Below are 21,158 nucleotides of genomic sequence, written 5' to 3'. Positions count from 1 at the left end.
TTTACAAAATTGCAGTCTGACAAAATTCCTGTGTTGTGTTAAGAGACGCTACCTGGGAAACCAAAAAGAGGGAAAACTGTAGAAAAGCAGCTGTAGCTCCAGCAAGTTCAGTCCCCGAGGCTGACTTGTGGTGTTCTCGTGTTGCACAGCAGAGGGAGACATCGCAGGGAGAAACACTCCTGTGCTTCGTATTAATTAAAATCCTTGCACCTGTCGGAGGGAGGGCAAACACAGCTGAGCTCAGCTGAGGGTGAGACGAAGGCAAATGTAATTACCCGAGTCTGGAGAGCCTGCGGTGCTGCCTGGTCCGGGCTCATATCAGGGCCTCGTGCTCTGGTGGGCCTCTGTGGTGCTGACACGTTTTCCTTTGTTGTTTTACTCAGTCAATGACTTTTTTTTCCTCCTGTCGTGTTTTCACAGCAAGAAAAGCGTATTTTCACCAACTTCCACCGCCAGCTCTTCTGCTGGGTTGACAAATGGGTGGGTTTGACCATGGAGGACATCAGGCGGATGGAGGAGGAGACCCAGAAAGAGCTCGAGGAGGTAAATCACACTCAAACACACAGCTGTCCTTATTCGTACATGATGTCATTTCCTGCCATCGACAGAAGGCAGGAAATGATTTTCCACTTGGAGAAACGCGGCCTCAACATACTGATGTTTCCAGAGAGGTGAAGGAAGCTCCTCACTCGTGGAGTTTTCAGGGAGAAGACGTGAAGTTCTCACTTGTGCATTAGGATTCTTTTGACCAGACCGCTGAAGACGAAACAACACAATCTAATCTGGATTATGTGCCTGATTTAATCCTTGACTCCTGAATTTCACATTAGATGCGTCAGAAGGGAGACGTGCGAGGCACCTCTGCGACAGACGAGTAGAGGCCCGTCGCTGTAGGTCAAACACTAGAGGCAGGCTGAGTAAGTGTCATCCAGGCGGAGGTGGCGGCGCTGCATGGATCCTCCTCCGTCCTAACACGCCTGTTTGTCCTAACACGCCTGTTTGTCCACTCTAGGATTTGTCCAGTTTGTTTGATTGTGCACGACATCTTTTTTTCCATTATAATGTGTTCACCTCCTGGGCTCTGTTCTTCAACCTTGTCTTAACTGATCCTGGCTAACGTGATCCTGGCTAGCTCCAACTGAAGTGATCCTGTTGATCCTCACCTGGTCCCTCAGAGGTGAACTTATTGTGTGAATTGGAAATAAGAACTTCATGAATGGAGCCACAGTCGGCTGTTGAAGAGCTGCGACGGGCTAAAGGCTCCAGTGGCTCCAGTAAATACTTGGATTAAATTTTGTTTTAATCCTTCTGTCAAATGTTTGCTTATGTGAACCAGAATGTAGCCACCGATGCGGCTGCGTAGACTCGTGGTGTTACACCTGTTCATGGCGCCGGTGTGGCTCGCGGGTAACCGAGCGATCGGTTTGGTGAAGTTTGAAGCCAGAGCATCGACCGACCCACGTCCAGATTCCTTCCTTCATGCGAGCTGTTGATGGTCCATGCAGGGGAGCTGCATCCAAGGGTTGTCGTCGTTCTTCTTCATTTGTGAAAGTAGAGAAATGTCACTCCTAAAATGAAGAATGAAAAACAAACGATAGCCTTTAAATGCGAATCCATAAAAAGTAACAGGAGATCAAAATAGACAGCCGAAGAAAAAAATCCTGTCATGAAACAAACGTGATGCTTGATGGTGCGACGTTCCCAATTCCACCTGTCCGTCAGCGTCCACTGGAGATTTGGTAGAGACATTTTGTCCTTGTTGTCATGGAGACGAGTTTGATTGACTTCAGCGTCGGCTCGGGTTCTCCTCGCACCGCCAGGAAGTCCGGGTTGATCGACTGGATCTTTCAGAAACGTCCCGAAGCGATCGCCGTCGTCTTGTGACTGATGGTTAGCGTTTGGGGCGAGCTAGCAGATCTGAATCGCATGCTAACCCGAATCTGGACGGGAATCCAGGCTTGAGCCAAACCACGTCCAGCTGATGGTTAACCAAGGATGAAGAACAGGGTCGCGGTCTGTGCCGTTGGACTCATCTTCTTGGCCCGTCTCACATTTCTGAGTTTCTCTTACAGCTTCCTCACTCTGTGCTCGTCCTTCTGTTTCTGCTCCTCGTCCTGCTGAAATCTGCTCCCTTTTATTGGTTTAACGTGCCGCACGTTCCCCGCATCTCGCTGCTGTTTGCCATCAGATTTGTCTGTTTTTTTTTCAAGCTGATCGCTGATCTGACATTTCTCTCCTCTCTCCACCCCCCCCCCACACCCCCATCTCCAGCTGCGTAAAACAGGTCCGATTCGAGGCACCAGTGCTGCTCATGAGCAATGAGGCAAATCAACCAAACCTTGTCACGATGATGTCATCAGAGACATGTCCACCACGATGATGTCGCCTCTCCTCTTCCTGTCTCACGATTCATTGGGGAGGGGGGGGGTTGACACGTTTGGTTAACAGTACTGTACAGATCCCACCCAATCACAAGCCTCCTGTTCACTCAGAAACAACAACATGGTTTTGCATACATATAAAAAGGAAAAAAAACTCTTTGCACAGAACGTAATTTGCCTGACGTGTAATTGTTAGTTGATTATTACAATGGGCTTTGTTTTTATTCAGGTGTGTGAACCGTGACTCAGAAAGTCCAGCCTTTTAATTGATTAGAATGTCGTTTTTAGGGGTTCCCATGACAATTGGTATCAGATGACTTTAGCAGGTATTGGACCATTGATGTCCCCCCTCCCCCACTTGTATCATAGCCATCTGTCTCTACTGTAACCCTCTCCCCTCAGTACCTCCGTGTTGTCTAGACCCCCGTCTCACTCGCTCTCCTCTTGTCTTTTTAGTTTTGAGTCTAAACCGATATCTGTTTACGGTTGATGGCAGGTGAGAAGCTCATGCATGACTGATGAATCTTTGATGTCCCGCCCATTTCAACGCCGGCTCGCCCTCCTGAACTGTCACCGCATGTGTAAACCGCAGCTTAGCTTGAGTGGCTCGTTGGTATCGATCCGCCGGGAGGTCTGCGCCCTCCGGAGACTCTGGTCGATACACCTGTGTGCTACCTTGTCCGTTTGTTTTCGTGTTATCAGCTGCCTTCACTCTTACGGAACTCGCTGACGGGACGGAGATGGCGAGCGTGACGTGGGCCTTGCCTCTTGCCGCCGCTGCATGTCCCTTCTCCTCAGCTTAGGGCTTTAACTGGAGGGCTCTGGCGGCCTCCACTGAGCTTTTTTAAAAAACTAATGAGGATGCACGTTGCTACGTGCATGAATTGAGGTAGTTTTTTTCATATACATACATATATAGATAGATAAATCCATCTATATATGTATGTATACACATAAATGTAATCTTTCTTGAGCTACCGTTTCCTCTCGCCGTTGAAAGGGCAAACGGGTCCAGGCAGATCTGGGGGTTGACGAGTTTTCTGGGTGAAGTTTTATTTCTCACACTTCTTGTCTTTCTTTTCTTCGACCTTAACAACAAGCGAGGAGGAGGAGGTCAGTTTCTTGTCAAATTGTCGATGTGAAACAGCCCGCGTTCACGTTGCTGCCGTGTTCCTGTGACATCAGGCTCAGGGTGCGCAGCTGGACTTGTGTGTGGCTGATGTTGTGTTCCAGGATGCAGTTTGTAAAATGCAGGAAGTCTGACTCATGATTTGAATCACACCCCCAGTCGACCAGCTGGTACAAACATCAGGCCACGTTTCAAGATAAACCAACTCATTTGGTCATAAACTCACTACCTTTAGCTGACGGCCAACAGCAGCGCTCAGCCCTTCAGAGTCGACGCTGCTGCTGGTTGCATGATGGGAGAGGAAATGAGCCAACTGTAGTTTGGTGACACGTTTGTGTAATGTTTACTGAAACGGTGCTCTTTTGCTCCTCATGCGTTTTTGGTCCACTGAAGCCGGCGTGTCTTGCTAACCTCTGACTGTACTCAGCACTCTTAGCTAACATGCTTGGAACACGTCTGTGTCAGAGAAAATTGTCCTTTTCCTGTTTCGTCATGTGACAAAAGCAGCAGCAAAGTTGGCTAAGTGGAGGAATGCTAATGTTAGCTGTTGGTCAAAGGCAGCCAAGGGACTCGGTTGTTTTCATCCAATAAGGACTGACTTCCTCTGGGTTTTTGTCAGTTGCATCAACCAGGAAGCAGTGACATCATAGTTGGTCTGAGAGTGATGTCAGAGGAACGTGGCTGCGGTGTGATTGTGGTGTGCAGCCTGTGGAGAGCTCCAGTAACTTGGACACAGGTGTTGGGGCCTGGCGATAGGCGCTACCTTGATCCTGCACCGCTACTCGTGGTTGCCTGACTCCAGGTTTATCACACAATCGAGCTCTTCTGAAGCCATCATCATTTCGCTTTGAGCTTCACGCTCTTCCGCCGAGCTTTAGCTAAAATGTTTGGATGCTTATGAGTGGTGCAAGACGGAGTGTCTCTAGCCTCTTCTAGGATTTGTGTAACTGATGCGTGGCGGTTTATGTTGGACCGGTTTAAAGAGAGTCACAAGTGTACTTCATAGTGGACTCTTTATTGAAATGGTTGTGTGGGCTGTGACGCGTCGATCTGCGACTGCACTGCTGTTTTTTGAGCAGGTGGTGTCTGAATTGTCGGGGTGGGAACTCGCAGCTCCCAAGTCCACATGTTTCTGGTTAAATGTCAAACGTAACCGTTGAGGAATGAAGTCTGTACCAGACTGGTGGATGGTGGAGGTTCAGGTCTACATCAGATCCACCAGTAAACACCAGACTGGTGGATGGTGGAGGTTCAGGTCTACATCAGATCCACCAGTAAACACCAGACCGGTGGATGGTGGAGGTTCAGTTCTACATCAGATCCACCAGTAAACACCAGACTGGTTCAGTTCTACATCAGATCCACCAGTAACACCAGACTGGTGGATGTTGGAGTCTTAAAAACCTGGGTTGCTAACAAGAGTCTAGAGGAGCCTACAGAGGTCATGGAGGTCATTAAAGGTCATCAGAGGAAACACAAGAAGCCTGGAGCTTAGTGGTGGTGACCTTGAAGTCATGTGACCCTGGTGTAGTTCCTTCATAGGCTACCGTTAGCTTAGCACTGCTACCGTAGCATCCAGGCTTCCAGCATCATCAGAGGGTTCATTAGTGAAGATGATCCTGATGAACTGAACCTGGAAGATCATCAACTTTTGTTCACCAGAGCTGATTTACTGGTTCAATCACCACAATCACATGGAGCGATCCTATTGGCTGCTGGGGGCGGAACCAGGAGATGGCCACTTCCTGTGTGTCATCCTGGTGGTGCTCCTGTGCAATTTATTTATGATTAAGGATATCTGGGGAATTAAAGAGAAACACAAAAAGGCAGGATGACGTAATAATCAGCTGACTTTGACAGCAACACGAGGCTGTTGAAACGTCAGGGCGGTCCGTCGGTGTGGGGTCCCACCCCCACGTCTCGTCAAACCGCCTGGCATGTGTCGCTAAGCCAGCAATCAAACTACCCCGCTGATGCTTCTGCATGCGCCGCGATGCCGATGGCGAGGTGTGACGACGCAGGGCGTGTCCGAGCGCCTGGTTCCCACCTGGCATCATGTTGTCATGACGACTAACGGAGTCACTAAAACAACCCCGGATTCGGATCTGCGCGCCCAACGCGATTCCTCCAATTCTTTCCTTTCCTTTGTCTCTGTGTTTGATTGGTGCATCCGACAGGAAGTGAGACCCTTTCGAGGAAGTCCCCTCAGAATCAAACTGATGCTGGAGCTCGACCTCAGCTCACGGACGAGGAGTGAAAAGCTCGACTTGAGTCTGATGAGGACGAGTCGCCCGTGGACGAGACCGGGCAGCGTGCTGCGCGGTGGCGTGGCGTCAGCAGTGAGGGGGGGGGGGGGGCCGGAGGCGTAGGGTTCGAGTCCAAAATACTGTTTTCTTTATTGTAATCATGATTAAGCACTTGCAAAATCTACTGTCTTTACTTTCTTTTTGTTTTTCTTTTCCTTTTTTTGCTTTTGAAAGACAAAGATTCACAATGTATTCAATTTCTCTTTTCTGAAAAGGCGAAAATCAGGGGAATTAGTAGTGAATGTACAATTAGTTCCTTTTTCTGTTGCGCAGCTCTCAGCTGTGACTGAAGGTCTAGACAATGGAACACAACAGAATATCTAATAAATTTGAACAAATAAGACGGCCTGTGTGCAGTTTGGTTTTGTTTACGAGGACCAGTACACGTCTTCAGCCCACAGGTACCCGACATCGACCGTTTGGGATGAAGGAGGAAGCGACCGCGGGTCACAGCATCCACGTGGAACTCGACTGGGAAAAGCAACCGTTCGTTTTTATGTCCCAGAAACGGTAGACTGCCATGAACCGGTTTGTCTCAGCGTCCAGAAACGCACCCGCGTTTGTGTGAGGCACCACACGACTGCCCAGAGACGGACTCGCCACAGCGCTTCTCAAAGTGGGGTCCGGGGACCCTCAACAGGTCCGCAGTAGCAGTCAGTATTCATCTGACTTTTACAGAAAGATGAGGTATTTAGAGATCAGTCTTCATCTTTGCTGGTCATAGATGTGTACTTTTTTTTTGGGGGGGGGGTGCTGATTGAATTGTGGCTTTTTCCTGAGGTTTTTGAACAAAAGCTAGAATACAAATAGAAAAAAGCGTCAAAGTACCTGAGTGAGCGTTTTTGCTGCAGCAGGACGTTGGTCCGACTGCTGTCCAACACAACCACCTCCCAGGGTCCTTGGCTGCCTCTTGGTTTCTCTTTTGCTTCCTCATCACGTGAACTTGTCTCTGCTGAGCTCCACCTCCTCGTCTCTCCTCACACTCATCAGCACAGGTTGGTTCACACTTGGAGTGTGAGCTGATGAGTCGAAACGACGAGCTGGATTTTGTGATGTCACAACTGGTTCGGGAAGCCAGTCCAGGCCCAGGTCCAGGTGGCAGGGGGGAGGAAAGCTGAAGCCTCCAAGTGCGCATTGTGCTAAGCTAACTGGTGCAGGTCCCTGATGGACAAGGAGAGACTTTCCTGAAAAGTAATTACTTTTAATCAATTACATTTTCGTAATTGCTGGATGTTTAAGTCTTTGGTTGCAAACTACAATATAAAACCCATGAAGAAGATTGTCATCTTTGATTCAGCTCTGGAATTTGACAAATGAATCCTGCAGCTCTGCATTGTGGTTCAGACGGCGGCAAGTTTCATGGAGACCTGGACGTAGAATCCCAACGTGTGCGTCAGGTGTTGAGCGCTTTGGCCTCCTCTCCCAGAAGCCCTGCCCTCACGTCATCTGGCCGGAGTGTCGTGAAGATATTCACCTGGGACTTTCTCCTCTCTCCTGGGTGTGCGAGTGAAGAGTTCAACGAATAAAGTTGAGTGCCTCGTGTCTTCATGCTTTGAGGAGGCATTTAATTTCCAGAGGCTTTGATGCTTTTCTGCGGTTCACCATCATGAAGTTCCAGTTGCAGTTAATGAAACCTTTAATCGCTCCTACAGGCGGCTCAGTACGCATGCGTGAACATTTACCCAGCAAGTACACCATGGCGGCGAGAGGCCATGTGCAAGACCCTAACGACAGGCGACTCAGACCCATATACGGTAGGGACTCAATGGAGACTCGTGAATTTATTCGTCCATGGGGGTTCGGTGAACTTTGCGGGGCTCTGTATCCTTGCGTGTGTTTGAATGGCGGCGTGTTTGAGATGGAGGGCGGCTACGCGGCCCCTCCAGCCGCAACCTCGGACTCAGCTGCCCGCAGCGCCCAATGACAGTGCAGCTTACCCGGTCTGCCCTGAGCCGAGGCAGCGCATGGTGGCCACGGCTCCCCGGGTGGAGCGTGTGAAGCCCGTAGACATCCTCCGCGGTGTCACCGCTCACCTTTGCGTGCATGTGGTCCCGTTCTAGCCTTCCTCCGGGTGCTTTCCCCTCTCTGCTAACGGTTGCTATTTGACAGCTAGCTAGCGGGCTAACGTGCCAGCTAGCACGTCAGTCAATGGACGCTCTCTAACTGGGCGCGTGTTTGAAAGAAAAGTTGCTACATTGCTCGGGTCCCCGACTGCGGGTTCTCCGGTTTTCCCCGTTGCCGGTAGCGGCGGGGGCCCAGTCCGAGTCTGTCACTTCCGTGTGGCTCCCCGGTGGTCACGGGCTTAGCTTCCAGTTAGCATCAGGTTCATAACAGTTAAAGGACAATGCTTGCTAGCTAGCAAGCCCGGAGCTGTCACAGTTCAGGGAGCCCAGGGCTCGTCGGGATCGGTGTTTCTGGCTGCCGGGTTGAATCACGATGTGATGTTTTTAATTTTGGCTTCGCGGCGACACCGAGCGCTGAAACATCTCTGCTCTCCTGAGGGGACGAGCCGGTTGTTACGGGAATATTAAGTGGATGAAGCCACACGTTGGCGGTGCTGGTGACAGGAACACCTACGTTAACGGCAACAGGTCGTAGTTGGTATGGAGAGACGGAGTTTCCTCCATCATTGCGGTGCATTCATCCTTTACTTCCATCTGTAACGGGACGCACCGGCCGTCACCAAGATGCCGGAGGAGTCAGAGATTCCCGATCCAACTCTGGAAAAGTTTCGGGGGGTGGAGGAAAGCCTGAAAACAACTTGGAATATCAGCGGTTTGTGGACCGAGGATGCAGCTTTGCAGCCCTGTAGCCTCCCACTCATGTTCATGGAATACTTGCTGGCGGGTCGTGACGTGGATTTCTGTGTGTGTGTGTTTTTTTACATGTGTCAACAGACTCGAGATCACGAAAGGGCGTGGAAACTCAACTTGAAATGAAGTGAAAACTCAAGATTTAATTTAAAATGTGAGCAGGAGCTGTGTGAACAGGAAGTTATGGTGATTTGTACTATGAACACGTGATCGACGGTGGCGATTCTGCCCTCACAGCTGGTCACCACGTCAGCTGCAGCACTGACAGCCGATGGTTTACTGGGATTTCCTTTCTCATTTTAAATAGAGTGAACCTGAGGAGTCGTCGCCGCTGTCTGAGCCCGCAGCTCATAGTCCGACAGGCAGAAGTGAACGCTTGAATTCAAACATAAAACCGGCAGGAACAAAAAAAAAAGAACTAAAAATAAAGGAGTGTTTGTTTTCACTCGGCTGACACAAAAGTGGAGGCCCCTGGGATTGAACCAGAGACCAGGAGACAGGATGACCTCTGATGACCTCTGCAGCATGGAGGTGGTTCATTTTCAAACGTCAACCGAGGGTGGAACCTCATCACATGCCGACACGTCCTTCCTGGTTTTGGTCACCTGGTCCTTCCTGCCCGGATCACCTTATTTTGGCTCAGTTTGTGTCGGCGTTCTTCAACTGTGGCCGCATCTGTGACAGCAGTTTGAACAGAGAGAAGAAGAAACGTGACGCATTCCCAGGTCGCCGTCTGGCGCTTAGTTTCAGCCACCAGCTGGGCTGACGAGCAGACTGAGACATGAACCCACCCGTCAGGATGACATCACGGTCAAGGCTTCGTCAAAGGGATCGCGCCAGGTTTTAATTCCCTGATTATGCCAGGCAGTTCCCGTATCAAAGAACAGAGTTAAACCCATTTTCAGAATAAAAGCATGCACGGTTCTCTAAACGTGCAGAGACGCTCCGTTTCTGGTCAGACAGCTGGAAGCCTGCAGGTTAACGTCTGTTGTCGTCTCTTGTGCTCCTCAGATTATCTTGATAATGGCAACAATAAGATGGCGATCCAGCAGGCGGACAAACTGCTGAAGAAACACAAGGACCTGCACTGTGCCAAGGTGGGTGGCCGGCGCCGCTGCACGCCGCTCAGACTCCCTGCTGGAACGCCGCTTCTCCCTGAGCAGTCACAGCGGTGCTTGGATGTCCTCCGTCTCCGTCGTCATCGTACAAGCAGCAGATGATGAGGCGCTGAATTTGATTGATGAGCATTTCCAAATTAAAAAGTGACTCTTTCAAACTCAACATGTTTCTTGAGTCCCGACTTCCCAGGGTCATTAAAAGCAAATTGAGTTGGGACGCTCGCAGTTCTCATCTGGGACAAGCGAGGCACCGTCAGGTCTGTTTCTGAGTTGTTATGCATTTCAGCAATATGGCGGTACCTGCTTGACGTGGCGGTGGCGGCGAGCCCTCCAGCCTGTAGCGGCCTGCCTGAGCTGAAGTCTCAGACAGCAGCTGACTGGCCTGCAGCGTGGAATAAACCAGCTCCTTAAATCCTACGTTTACATCCCAAACGAAGCTCAGCTGACCGACAGCGTCTGTAACGGTGATGTAACGGTGATGTAACTGTCTGCAGGTCTTGAAGGCGATCGGTCTTCAGAGGACTGGGAAGCAAGATGAAGCCTTCACTCTGTCCCAGGAGGTGGCCACCCTGGAGCCCACCGACGACAACTCATTACAGGCTCTGACTATCCTGTACAGAGAGATGCATCGCCGTGAGTGTACACACACACACACACACACACACACACACACACACACACACACACACACACACACACACACAGAGTTGCTGGAAACTCTGTGTAATGAAGGAATAAACACATCCACCTCAATACTGAGACTAAGATCAAACCAGTCCTCATCCTAATCTGAGTAGAGGTTAATCCAAATATGGGCTCATTCGAGTGGAGGTTGAAATGCTGACAGTCAGGTTGATATCTGAATAATGGCTTCCAGGTAAATGTGGGGTGGGGGCGGGGGGGGGGGGGGGGGCGGTGGTCCTGGAACGTAACCGTGGAGTCTGTTGTTTGTTTACAGCGGAGTTGGTCACCAAGCTGTATGAAGCTGCTGTGAAGAAGGTTCCTCTCAGCGAGGAGTACCACTCCCACCTCTTCATGGCATACGCTCGCGTGGGCGAGTACAAGAAGATGCAGCAGGTGAGAGAGTTCACACACACACACACACACACACACACACACACACACCTCACCAGATGATGGGCACGGTAGAGCAGAGCAGTGAGGAGGATGTTGATCTTCTCAGGCAGGGATGGCTTTGTACAAGATCGTCCCCAAGAACCCGTACTACTTCTGGTCCGTCATGAGTCTGGTGATGCAGGTACCGTCCTCGTCTGCAGACGCACATTCGCCGTCCCTCCACGTTGTGATGAACATGATGCATGTCCAGAATTTGTGCTCTTTTGTGAAGGCCATCTCGGCACAAGATGAGAAACTGTCCCAAACCATGTTCCTGCCCCTGGCGGAGCGCATGGTGGAGAAGATGGTGAAGGAGGAGAAGATCGAGGCCGAAGCAGAGGTGAGGTGGTTCGCCTGGCTCCCCTCTGGAGGGAGAAGCTGCCTCACACGGGACTCGAGTTCTGTCAGGGACCTCTGGAGGTCAGAGGTCAACTTCTATTAGTGCTAACGAGTACGAATGCTAACTTCAGGTCAAGCAGGACCGTTGCTGCTCGATCACCTTCACCAACCTTGATCACAGGCCTCCTGGAAGATTCGAAAAATACTAATCTTCTTGAAAAACGCTCCATTTCAGCCCAGTCCTGTCTCATCAGCGTGCGGTGAGGGCCGATGTTTGTTATCAGCGCATTGATTAATGTAACGGTTCACACAGGTGGGCGGAGCTCTTCAGACCTTTGACTTAATTCAGGTCCAGGTGGGACTGTCTTTAGTGGACGACCCGTTTCAGGTGGTGAACTTACAGGTGTCTGTCTCTGTCACTTGTGCCTGTAGGTGCAGCTGTACTTCATGATCCTGGAGCGCCTGGGCAAGTGTGTTGAGGCCCTCGATGTGATCCGGGGCCCACTTGGGGGTAGGTAAATGTGTTCCTCCGCCCGCTGCCCGCTGGGGTGACCCGTATCTGCTCTGCTGTTGTGGAGAGTTCTCATCCTCTGATGTGGTTACAGAGAAGCTGACCAGTGAGCTTCAGAGCAGAGAAAACAAGTGTATGATGCTCTACCAGCGACTACAGCGCTGGCCCGAGTGCAACGCCCTGGCCCACAAACTCCTACTTAAGAAGTGAGTCCCGTCCCGTCCCGTCCCCCCCCCCCCCCCCCCCGTCCCCCGTCCCCCCCCCCGGGCTGGAACAAACAGAGCAGGATCATCCAGAAGCATTAACACCGTGTCTCTGTCTCTAGTCCTGACGATTGGCAGTTCTACCCCTCCTACTTCGACTCTCTCTTCCACCTGATGGACCAGTCGTGGAGCCCGCCAGAGGAGGGCGAGCAGTGAGTACTCAGGCCTTTTATCCTGCTTCTGGGAACGGCTGGCGCCATGATGTTTGGGGGGGGGTGGTTTGTCTGATGGTCAAAAGTTACAAACACCCTCTTTTTTTTTGCTGTATGTCAAGAATTCAAATGCTTGTGATAGCAAAATGTCACACAAGTGCTTCATAGCATGGAGTTTGAAGGATCCTCAGGCACTCTGGTGGCGTCGCGCCGGGACGCCCCCGGGTGTGTGAGTGTCACTGGTCTGAACGGTGTGTTTTTATTTTGAAAACTGACCACCTAGAACAGAGATGTAATAATTGCCCAGAGTGGTTCGGTGGCTGTGTTGGAGCCGGAACATCCAAAACACCCACTCAGGCACGGAGACTGCGTGTCCCGGCCGTCAGGCAGTCATGAGTGCGGCGTCTGTCAGTACTGGAGCACCAGCGAGGATACGGGACGCCATTAGAAAAAAACAACCTTTGTCCCTGTTTAGGAATATTTTTAGCCTGGATGACGCTGGTGAGTTGTTTAGCTGCTGAGGAAGAGAGGAGTGTTTATATAATAGATGATGGTGCCATGTCCTGCATTGACCTGCGTGTCCTCTGTGTGTCCCCAGCTGTTCGGAGGGTTCGGTCCACCACACTGTGGCTGAAGTGGTGAGGTTTGTGGAAGAGAGAATTAAAGGAGAGGACGGCAAAGAGTCTCGATCGCTCCGAGGACCTTATTTAGCTCGGCTTGAATTAATGCACAGGCTGAGGGAGCGAGGCTGCCCTGAAGAGAGTCTGCTAGGTAAAACACACGGATTCTTAGAACTGGAGTGTCTCCGGTTCTGTAGTGGCAGTCATGTGACAGTCTTGTGTGGCTTTAAACAGGAGAGCCTTTAGAGTTAATGGTGCAGTTCTTTGGGAAGTTCGGAGACAAACCTTGCTGCATCACTGACCTGAAACTCTACCTCCACCTGCTCTCACCTGAGCAGCACGTCCAGGTACGTCGCAGCAGCACTGTTGCACTGTGACCTGACGGCGCCGGCCCCTAAACTCGTCTCTCTCTGTAGTTCATCAACCGCCTGAGTGAGGCGGTTCCTCTGGGGGAGCAGGGCGAGGAAGGACTCGCCTTCCCGGACGACACCAAGGCGCTGCAGAGGCATTTGTGTGTGTGTCAGCTGAGCCGTGCTCTCGGGCTGCACCACAGCCTCGACGCTGACAGGAAACTGAGGCTCATCGCTGAGCTGAAGGCTCACTATCATCACGGGCTCAAGTTTGGTAAGAGGCCTGATGTGTCGGCGCCGTTCCCTCTGAATCCCCGGTACTCACACAGTAACAACCGTCTTCAATACGTTGATGACATCACTGCACGTACCTATGAACTCCCGCCACACACAGTGGGTCTGAAGAGGCGGAGAGGTAGCTTTGACGTCCGTAGGAGTCCCCGCACTCGTGCTGGACATGAGCGTAGCGCCTTCACGACTGAACAGAGGCACGGACCATCGATGTCTGCAGGAAGAAGCAGCAGGAGTTCTGCTCTCTTGGTGAAATAAAACGAGACGTTGGTTTCTCACAATTGAGGTCAAAATAATCTTGATTTGAATGTCAGGGCTCAGATCTCGGTACCCCCCCCCCCCCCCCAACACTTTCATTACTCACAGAGCAAAGTCATGGATTATGAACTTGTTCTCTACAGACGTGCTGGTTAATGTTCCTTCCTGTGTTCTGGCTGAACAGGGAAGAACGCTCTGAAGACGGAGCTGCAGTTTTCAGATATGTATTGTCTCATGGCAGCTCATGTGTACATCGACCTGTGGACGGACACGCGTGAGTTCTTCCTCTTCATTCTACATCTCTCTCTCTCTCTCCTCGTCACTGTGATGGCGTTGTTAACCGTGTGGTCGTGCGTCGTAGGGGACGAGAACATGGTGTGGCAGTGTTTGGGTCTCCTCCTGGAGGGTTTGTCCCACAGTCCCTCCAACGCCCAGTTCAAGCTGCTGCTGCTGCTCCTCTACTGTCACCTCGGAGCCTTTGAGCCGGTGGTGGACCTTTACACCAGCCTGGACGCCAAGCACGTCCAGCACGACACCATAGGGTAAATAAAAGCGCAGCCACCAGTCACGTTTGACGAGTATTGGGCGCGACCCGTGAGAGATGCAGGAGCGCTGAGCGGTTCTCCTCAGACCTCCCCCTCATGTCCGGAGTCGTTCAATAAATTCCGGCTGCTGCTCTGATATTGAGTGAGATCCAGAACCTGCAGCCTCTCGGGTCTCTGCAGGTGAACATTCATGGAGTATGAAGTGAATGTTTGGGGAATATTGCTGGGACCACCAGAGGAAATATCCTAACGTTACTATAAATATGACAATATGGCGGTCGGGCCTGTTGCCAGGACTCCCCTCAGCATCTCTGTTGTCCCTCAGTAGGTTCAGAGCTTCCTGTTTCATCCTTCATTTGTGTCGTGTTCCTTTGAGGTCTGACCAGCGCTTCCATCTCTGTGCGCTCATCTCTTACAGTGCCTGACGGAAGAATTAGCGCCACCTACTGATTATCTCCCTGAACAAATGTCCTGTGGATGGAAAGTCACACAAATTAGCAGATTCTTCTCTTAAATTTTTGAAAATCCAATTCAGATTTTCAAGCCTCTGCATGGAAACCTGACATTAGTGACCTTTAAACATAATTAATGAACTCTCTTGAGCTCAACCGGTGGATGTTCATGCCAACTTCAGAGAACTTCCTCAGGGCGTTCCTGAAGTATCTCCAGCACAGGAAGCCTGATACCTCCAGAGGTCCGGGAATGGGCCCCGACTCTCAAACTGTCCCCATTTGTCCTGTTTTCAGGTTTCTGTTAACGCGCTACGCTGAGTCGTTGGGTCAGTTTGCTGCAGCCTCCCAGTCTTGCAACTTCTCTCTCAGGTTTTTCCACTCCAACCAGAAAGATGTAAGTCCGCCTTGATTTGATTTCACCAAATCTGTTCATTCATCCCTCCGTCTTTCTACCCATCTTCATCTCTGTTGCGGCTCACCAGACCTCCGAGTACATCATCCAGGCGTACAAGTACGGAGCGTTTGAGAAGATCCCTGAGTTCATCGCTCTCAGGAACAGATTGAACCAGTCGCTGCACTTCGCCCAGGTCCGCACTGAGAGGATGCTGCTGGATTTGTTCCTGGAGGCTGATATGTGAGAACACACACACACACACACACACACACACACACACTGTCAGTCATATGGATGTGAGCGCTGACAAAGAGTTCTTCATGTGGATGTTTTAAATGTGTTTTCCCAGTGTGTTGAGTCTGGAGGAGAGTGTGAAGGCCATGTCTTTGTCTGCAGAGGAGGATGACATCCCTTGGGATAGTATGAGGGACAACCGAGACCTCACTGTGTTCACCAGCTGGGACCCTAAAGAGCGGTACAGCCTCCTGTTTATTCCTTTACATTCACCTTCAAGAAACGCCTGCACGTTCCGTCGTGTTGTCGAGGATCAGACATTCAACGCGTCCACTCGCGTGCCTCCGTGTTTCTGCAGGCAGTTAACCGACGAGCACCGGCGTCGGTCTCTGGAGGAGGAGTCAGTCTGGCTGAAGATACGCTCCCTAACGCTTCGCCTGCTGGCCTGTCTGGCGGCGCTGGGACACTCGCCCTCACAGCAGAACTCTGAGATCGAGAACGGCGTCGGAGACAAGAGCTCCATCTTCAGCAGCCTCCTGTCACAGCTCCACCAGACGCTGCAGGCGGCGGCTCAGATGGCAGAGAAACACGCACAGGTGTGTTTTCCACTCCGGGACGAACACCTTGGAGCTGTATTTCATGAGTCAGAGCTTGGCTAGTGTCAGCGGCGACCCTCAGCGAGTGAGTTAGAGCAGCAGATACAGAGCTGAAAGACGCTCCGCCTGCACAAGTAATGTGATCGAGGTGAGGGAAGGAAGAAGAACCCAGAACAGAGAGGCCGTATCATCCCGTGATGATGGGGGTGACTTGTTATCTCTCGATAAGGAAGCTCGTCATCTCGATACTCTGTTAATTCTTCTTGATAGAACAAGAAAATAAACTTTTCTTGAGATAGAGGGGAGAACTCGACTGTCCCGCGCTTCCAGCCGTTTGTCAGTGTTGACCTAGTTATCTGATGAATGACAGCAGAGATGAAGAGATATCAGGGCTGCTGCTCTCCTGCATCCCTGGAAACAAGAAGCAGGCGCCATATTTGTTAGCAACCGTCTAGTGACCTCAGCCAGGAGCCCTTTAACTGTTGGCTACACTACTTTGGGATGATGAAGTGACGGTGATATGAGGAATGATTTGTTGTGCTGCAGTATCCCCTCCTGGGACCCCCCTCCACCCGACTGGGCCAGGCTCTGTCCAGCGGCAGCTGTCAGTGTCAGGCTGCGGCGCTGCAGCTGTCGGTCCACCTGCAGGAGCTGGAGACGGTTGGACTGGGTGAGTAGAGCCGGCAGCAGTCTTCTACCTGGGGTCGGTCTGGAGCTGTAACTTCTTTCTCTTCGTTCCTCCCAGACGAGTCCTCGGAGCTTCAGACGCAGATCTGTAACGGTTTCAAATCATTAGTAATTCAGCTTCAAGGTCAGTTCCCAGCTGGATCTCCTGCACGAGGCGGTTCTCTGAGCGGGCGTCAGGTTTCAGGCTCTCTTCTCTCTGCCCACAGAAATACTGAATAAAAGCAAAGGAGACTTCTTGGATATGAAAGAAAGCAAATTAAAAACCCGACCATCTTTATTAGAAACCCTAATCTTCTTTGTTGAGGTAAGAAACACACACACACACACACACACACACACACACACGCACCCCAACTGATGTGTTGACGTTGTACTCCACAGACGGTCTGCATAGTCTTGTGGGTGGCGAGTTACTGTGCTAAGATCCTGCGACCACTCAAGAGCAGTCTACAGAAGAAGAAGAAGAAGAAAAAGGATGCAAACGCAGCTCTGGTGCTCTTCCTCTTTCGTCCTCTCGTGTATCTGATATCTGACCGTCCTAGTTGGATGAATATCTCTGACGTCTCCACTGACCGTGTGTGATCTTGCAGCCAGCGGTGATGTGTGGCTTCCAGGAGCTGACGGGGAGCTTGCAGGACCTGCTTACCCAGGCTTTGGAGCTTATAAGGGGTCAAGAGACTGGCATAACAGCCCTTAAACTAGCCAGTTTAACCTTGGAAGGATACACACAGGTTAGTGGGCGGACACCAGCTCGCTGCTAGCCGCTAAACTGGAAGCTTTATGTTGGTTGTGTGATGTTGATGATCTCTCCCACCAAGGCCAGTTTGATACGATGCACCTTCACACGTCTAAGAGCTGCAGAACAGCAGTAGAACGTTCCTCCTCAGTAGAACAGCAGACTCGTGTTTCTGCTTTTAGTGTCGGGAAGAACTCCTGATGGCTCTGCTCAGCCTGAGCGGCTGAGGGCTGCTCAGAGGTCCGGGCTGCCCAGCGCCGGCTGCTTCACTGTGTTTGTTCGATTCTCACCATCAGACTTCCTGTAGTTCGTCTCTGCTGTGAAAACCTGGGAAACAGAATTTGAGAAAAGATTTCCAGCCCCGACGAGAAGTTGGTGAAAGAAATAAAGCCAGAAATATTGGTCAAGTTGATCAGATTGATTTAGAAAAACCTCTTTGGTAAGAACAGACGACCTGAACATGTTGACGTGCCAAGCCATGAAGCCGCTCGTCCATTTCCGTCAGGCGGCGGTGAATTTAGATCCGTTCATCCTCCGTGTGTGAACTCGCGCTCCAGAGTCAAACTGTTCTGTGACGGTGATCAGCTGACTGCTCGTGTGTTTCAGGAGGAGGTGTCGTTCGTCAAGGCTGCTATGGACAAGGTGCAGAGCAGTTACCTGCGCTCGCTACAGGAGGCGGGAGACCTGCTCAAGAAGAGGGCAGAAACGCTAAAGAACCTCAAGATCTGACGCCCGAACCCAGATGACTGTCACCCCCGTCGGCCCTCCTTCCTCTCACTCTGTGTTTCAGCTGGATTTCTTTTCTTTCCACACTCGTCTGGAACGTTCACGACTCTTATAGCACATAAGCTTGTAAGTAACTCATGAATTTATACGCCGAGTCGAGACGAGGCGCTGCCGTCTCGTGTAGAGCAGCTTAGGTTCCACCACCGGCCGTTTAGATGAACTGATGAATAAATTATTGTACATAGGAAAGTCTCTCAACCCAGTGAACCACTACTCCTCCGCTGGCCAGTCACCCCCCACCTGTGGAGGTGAGGGCTCTTCAGCGAGCTGCTGTCAGGCCTCTCCCCCCTCCAGCAGCAGCAGGCATCAGGACGTCTAGACCCCCCCTCCAAACCTCCCCTCCACATCTCGACCCCCTCCTCCATGTCTAGATAGACCCCCCCCTCACCTTTTCAAGAATTATTTTAATTTTTTGTTTCGTTGCTTTGTGTATCTTGTGTGGCTTTGGTACTGAGCGTTGACCCCCCCGTAGTTGCAGTATTATAAAGAGCAAATGTCACGATGAGTTCAATTACCGGGACATTTTTTTCCCTTTTTTTTTAATTTCTGAATTATCGTCTGCCACTTTCTGTCTTTACTTTTGATTTTGTCCAGCTAGTTGTGGCGGCGCTTGTCAACGTGGCGTTAGCACAAACGGGGAAGAAAGCGCTGGAATGGTGAGAATCCATGAAGGTTCAGCAATGTCCCTCCTCGTGTGCTACGGCGTGTCTTTACTAGCGTCGGGTACGTGAGTGTAGCGAGGGCGCCGCGGCGAGCTGAGCTGACAGGTGACACACCTGGCCGGTTGATTGAGTGCAGGTTTTAGCAGAGCAGTGCAAAGGAATGTTGCCGGGGTGATCACGCTCCTGTAGGGTGAACACGTGATCACGCTCCTGTAGGGTGAACACGTGATCACGCTCCTGTAGGGTGAACACGTGATCACGCTCCTGTAGGGTGAACACGTGATCACGCTCCTGAAGGGTGAACACGCTCCTGTCGGGTGAACACGTGATCACGCTCCTGTCGGGTGAACACGTGATCACGCTCCTGTCGGGTGAACACGTGATCACGCTCCTGTCGGGTGAACACGTGATCACGCTCCTGTAGGGTGAACATGCTCCTGTAGGGTGAACACGTGATCACGCTCCTGTAGGGTGAACACGTGATCACGCTCCTGAAGGGTGAACACGTGATCACGCTCCTGAAGGGTGAACACGTGATCACGCTCCTGAAGGGTGAACACGCTCCTGTAGGGTGAACACGTGATCACGCTCCTGAAGGGTGAACACGTGATCACGCTCCTGTAGGGTGAACACGTGATCACGCTCCTGAAGGGTGAACACGTGATCACGCTCCTGAAGGGTGAACACGTGATCACGCTCCTGAAGGGTGGACACGTGATCACGCTCCTGTCGGGTGAACACGTGATCACGCTCCTGTCGGGTGAACATGCTCCTGTAGGGTGAACACGTGATCACGCTCCTGTGGGGTGAACACGTGATCACGCTCCTGTGGGGTGAACACGTGATCACGCTCCTGTGGGGTGAACACGTGATCACGCTCCTGTGGGGTGAACACGTGATCACGCTCCTGTGGGGTGAACACGCGCTGGGCCACTTCACCAGCCCGCAGCTCCGCCTCTTGCTCCACCAGTACCAACTCCAGGCTGCTGCGACCATCGAGGGCGTCGTCCCTCCTCTGACCCTGATAATATTCCACTCCTGGTGTCTGGAATATTTGAGACGGACTTGTTCGTCTTGTGGACTCAGCTGCTGGTCCCCCTTCATCAACTGCTCACAAGCTTTCAAACACACAGAACCTGATCCGGCGCCATCCTGCACCACTAGAACCTGATCCGGCGCCATCCTGCACCACTAGAACCTGATCCGGCACCAGAAGATATCAAAGTGTAATTATGATGTTCTTTAAACATTTTGTTGGTTTTGCAACTTCTCTTTTTTGCTAATTGTTGCTTTTTCCGGCTCCGTTCTCTCATCTCCTCGCCGGCTACCTGAAGGCCGCAACATTCGGTCGTTCTCCGTTTGGCGGTTGCTTCTTTTAGTTGCTTTGTAGTAAATTAAATTGGTGAGGAATTAACTGACAGAGACTGAACATGACATGCAGACAGAAATCTGAATTCCTGAATGAAATACTTTTTTTTTTTTAATCTAAATGCCGGACCAGTGACGATGTAGTTCTCTTGAGACCCCCCCCCCCCCCCGACCACTAAAGGTCCCAGTAACCCATCTTGAGAACCCCTGGTCAGCAGTCTTGTGTGTGAACCAGGAGCCTTGGGGTAATTTGGATGAAATCATCCTGTCACCATGTTTTTCCTCAGACGTGTGAAACCGTGATGGTGATCTGGTTCATGTGACCAGCTGGTGGAGCAGGTGAGTGAACCTCGGCAGGAACTACCTCCACCTGTGGAGTCACTGGGATGAGATGATGGAGGTTCTGGGAGTCGGTTCCTCTTCTAGAAGCTCCTCAAAGCTAACATTTGATGGTGGAGCTGCCTCAGACGCTGGTGAGGTGGCCGGTGCCGCCGGCACCCATCACCACCAGCTCGACCCAGAGACGTGCGTCTTCCACCAATATTGGACCTAACTGTAAATAAATGTGGAGTCGGCCTGAGTGGAAGGACACGAGCGTGTTTGAGTCGCTGTGATTAGTGGTGTTTTCATCAAGCCCCGCCCCCTTTTTGGTTGAGAACATTTGAAGAACCAGTAAGATGATTCCCTGAGATGAAAGTTTACAAACGCCACCGAGGAGCGCTGCATCTAGTCTTTACTGTTTTATAAGAATTTGGCAGACTAATGTGAATGATGGTGACTCCTCCCCTTCCTGTTAGCTGTGTATATGCACACACACACACACACACACACACACACAACCCTCTGCTAATAAATGCCTTTTGTTTTTGAGCCCAAACTGTTTGGATGGCTGGAAAGTTGCGTGTGAGATCCAACCGCGCGCGTCGATGAGGTTCTGAAAAACAACGGCTGACAATCCGGAGTGTCATCTCACATCCTCTTTTGTTAGAAAAATGGAAAACAGAAACACTGGAATGTCAAAGCTTTTTTAAATAAAAAAGGGTAAATGTGA

The 21,158-nt window shown here is 51.1% G+C and overlaps 2 protein-coding genes and 1 long non-coding RNA gene across 9 annotated transcripts in view; 2 read left to right on the top strand and 1 right to left on the bottom strand.

Annotated features, from left to right (window-relative positions):
• The window catches only part of pitpnb (phosphatidylinositol transfer protein, beta), a 16,780-nt gene extending 10,603 nt beyond the window's left edge, over positions 1-6,177 (top strand). Inside the window, exons 10-12 of one of the 2 annotated variants that reach the window (XM_086188280.1) lie at positions 421-543; positions 831-917; positions 2,272-6,177. In XM_086188280.1, the coding sequence (XP_086044406.1) occupies positions 421-543; positions 831-878 (171 nt within the window). In that variant the 3' untranslated portion in view covers positions 879-917; positions 2,272-6,177. The remainder of the gene's footprint in view (positions 1-420; positions 544-830; positions 918-2,271) is intronic. The other variant, XM_086188279.1, reaches the window with a different exon arrangement.
• LOC147243607 (uncharacterized) overlaps positions 1-8,600 on the bottom strand; it is a 9,427-nt gene extending 827 nt beyond the window's left edge. Inside the window, exons 1-2 of the long non-coding RNA XR_015110481.1 lie at positions 6,645-8,600; positions 53-1,568 (exon numbers count right to left, since the gene is read on the bottom strand). This is a non-coding gene — a long non-coding RNA (uncharacterized LOC147243607). The remainder of the gene's footprint in view (positions 1-52; positions 1,569-6,644) is intronic.
• On the top strand, positions 6,837-21,158 carry naa25 (N-alpha-acetyltransferase 25, NatB auxiliary subunit). 6 transcript variants are annotated; one of them, XM_086188275.1, is made up of 26 exons: positions 6,838-7,007; positions 7,143-7,343; positions 7,469-7,570; positions 9,641-9,726; positions 10,242-10,380; positions 10,706-10,824; positions 10,931-11,005; positions 11,096-11,203; positions 11,635-11,713; positions 11,808-11,919; positions 12,039-12,128; positions 12,727-12,899; positions 12,983-13,095; positions 13,165-13,372; positions 13,832-13,921; positions 14,009-14,189; positions 14,939-15,038; positions 15,127-15,278; positions 15,388-15,513; positions 15,631-15,868; positions 16,415-16,538; positions 16,614-16,679; positions 16,762-16,859; positions 16,937-17,047; positions 17,146-17,286; positions 17,898-21,158. In XM_086188275.1, the coding sequence occupies exons 3-26, from the start codon at positions 7,483-7,485 to the stop codon at positions 18,018-18,020; spliced, it is 2,940 nt and encodes a 979-aa protein (XP_086044401.1). In that variant the 5' UTR covers positions 6,838-7,007; positions 7,143-7,343; positions 7,469-7,482; the 3' UTR covers positions 18,021-21,158. The 6 variants fall into 6 exon arrangements, 5 of the variants coding, with proteins under 5 accessions (XP_086044402.1, XP_086044403.1, XP_086044401.1 ...); XM_086188276.1 differs by lacking the exon at positions 7,469-7,570 and having other exon boundaries at positions 6,837-7,007; XR_015110480.1 differs by lacking the exons at positions 6,838-7,007; positions 7,143-7,343 and having other exon boundaries at positions 7,387-7,570; positions 17,898-18,143; positions 18,263-21,158.

Source organism: Aulostomus chinensis, chromosome 19, assembly GCF_037954235.1.
Source record: "Aulostomus chinensis isolate RoL2024-O1b breed Wild chromosome 19, RoL_Achi_v1.0, whole genome shotgun sequence".
NCBI lineage: Eukaryota > Metazoa > Chordata > Actinopteri > Syngnathiformes > Aulostomidae > Aulostomus > Aulostomus chinensis.
Note: the sequence above shows the minus strand (reverse complement) of the source record. Positions and strands in the feature narration are given on the sequence as shown.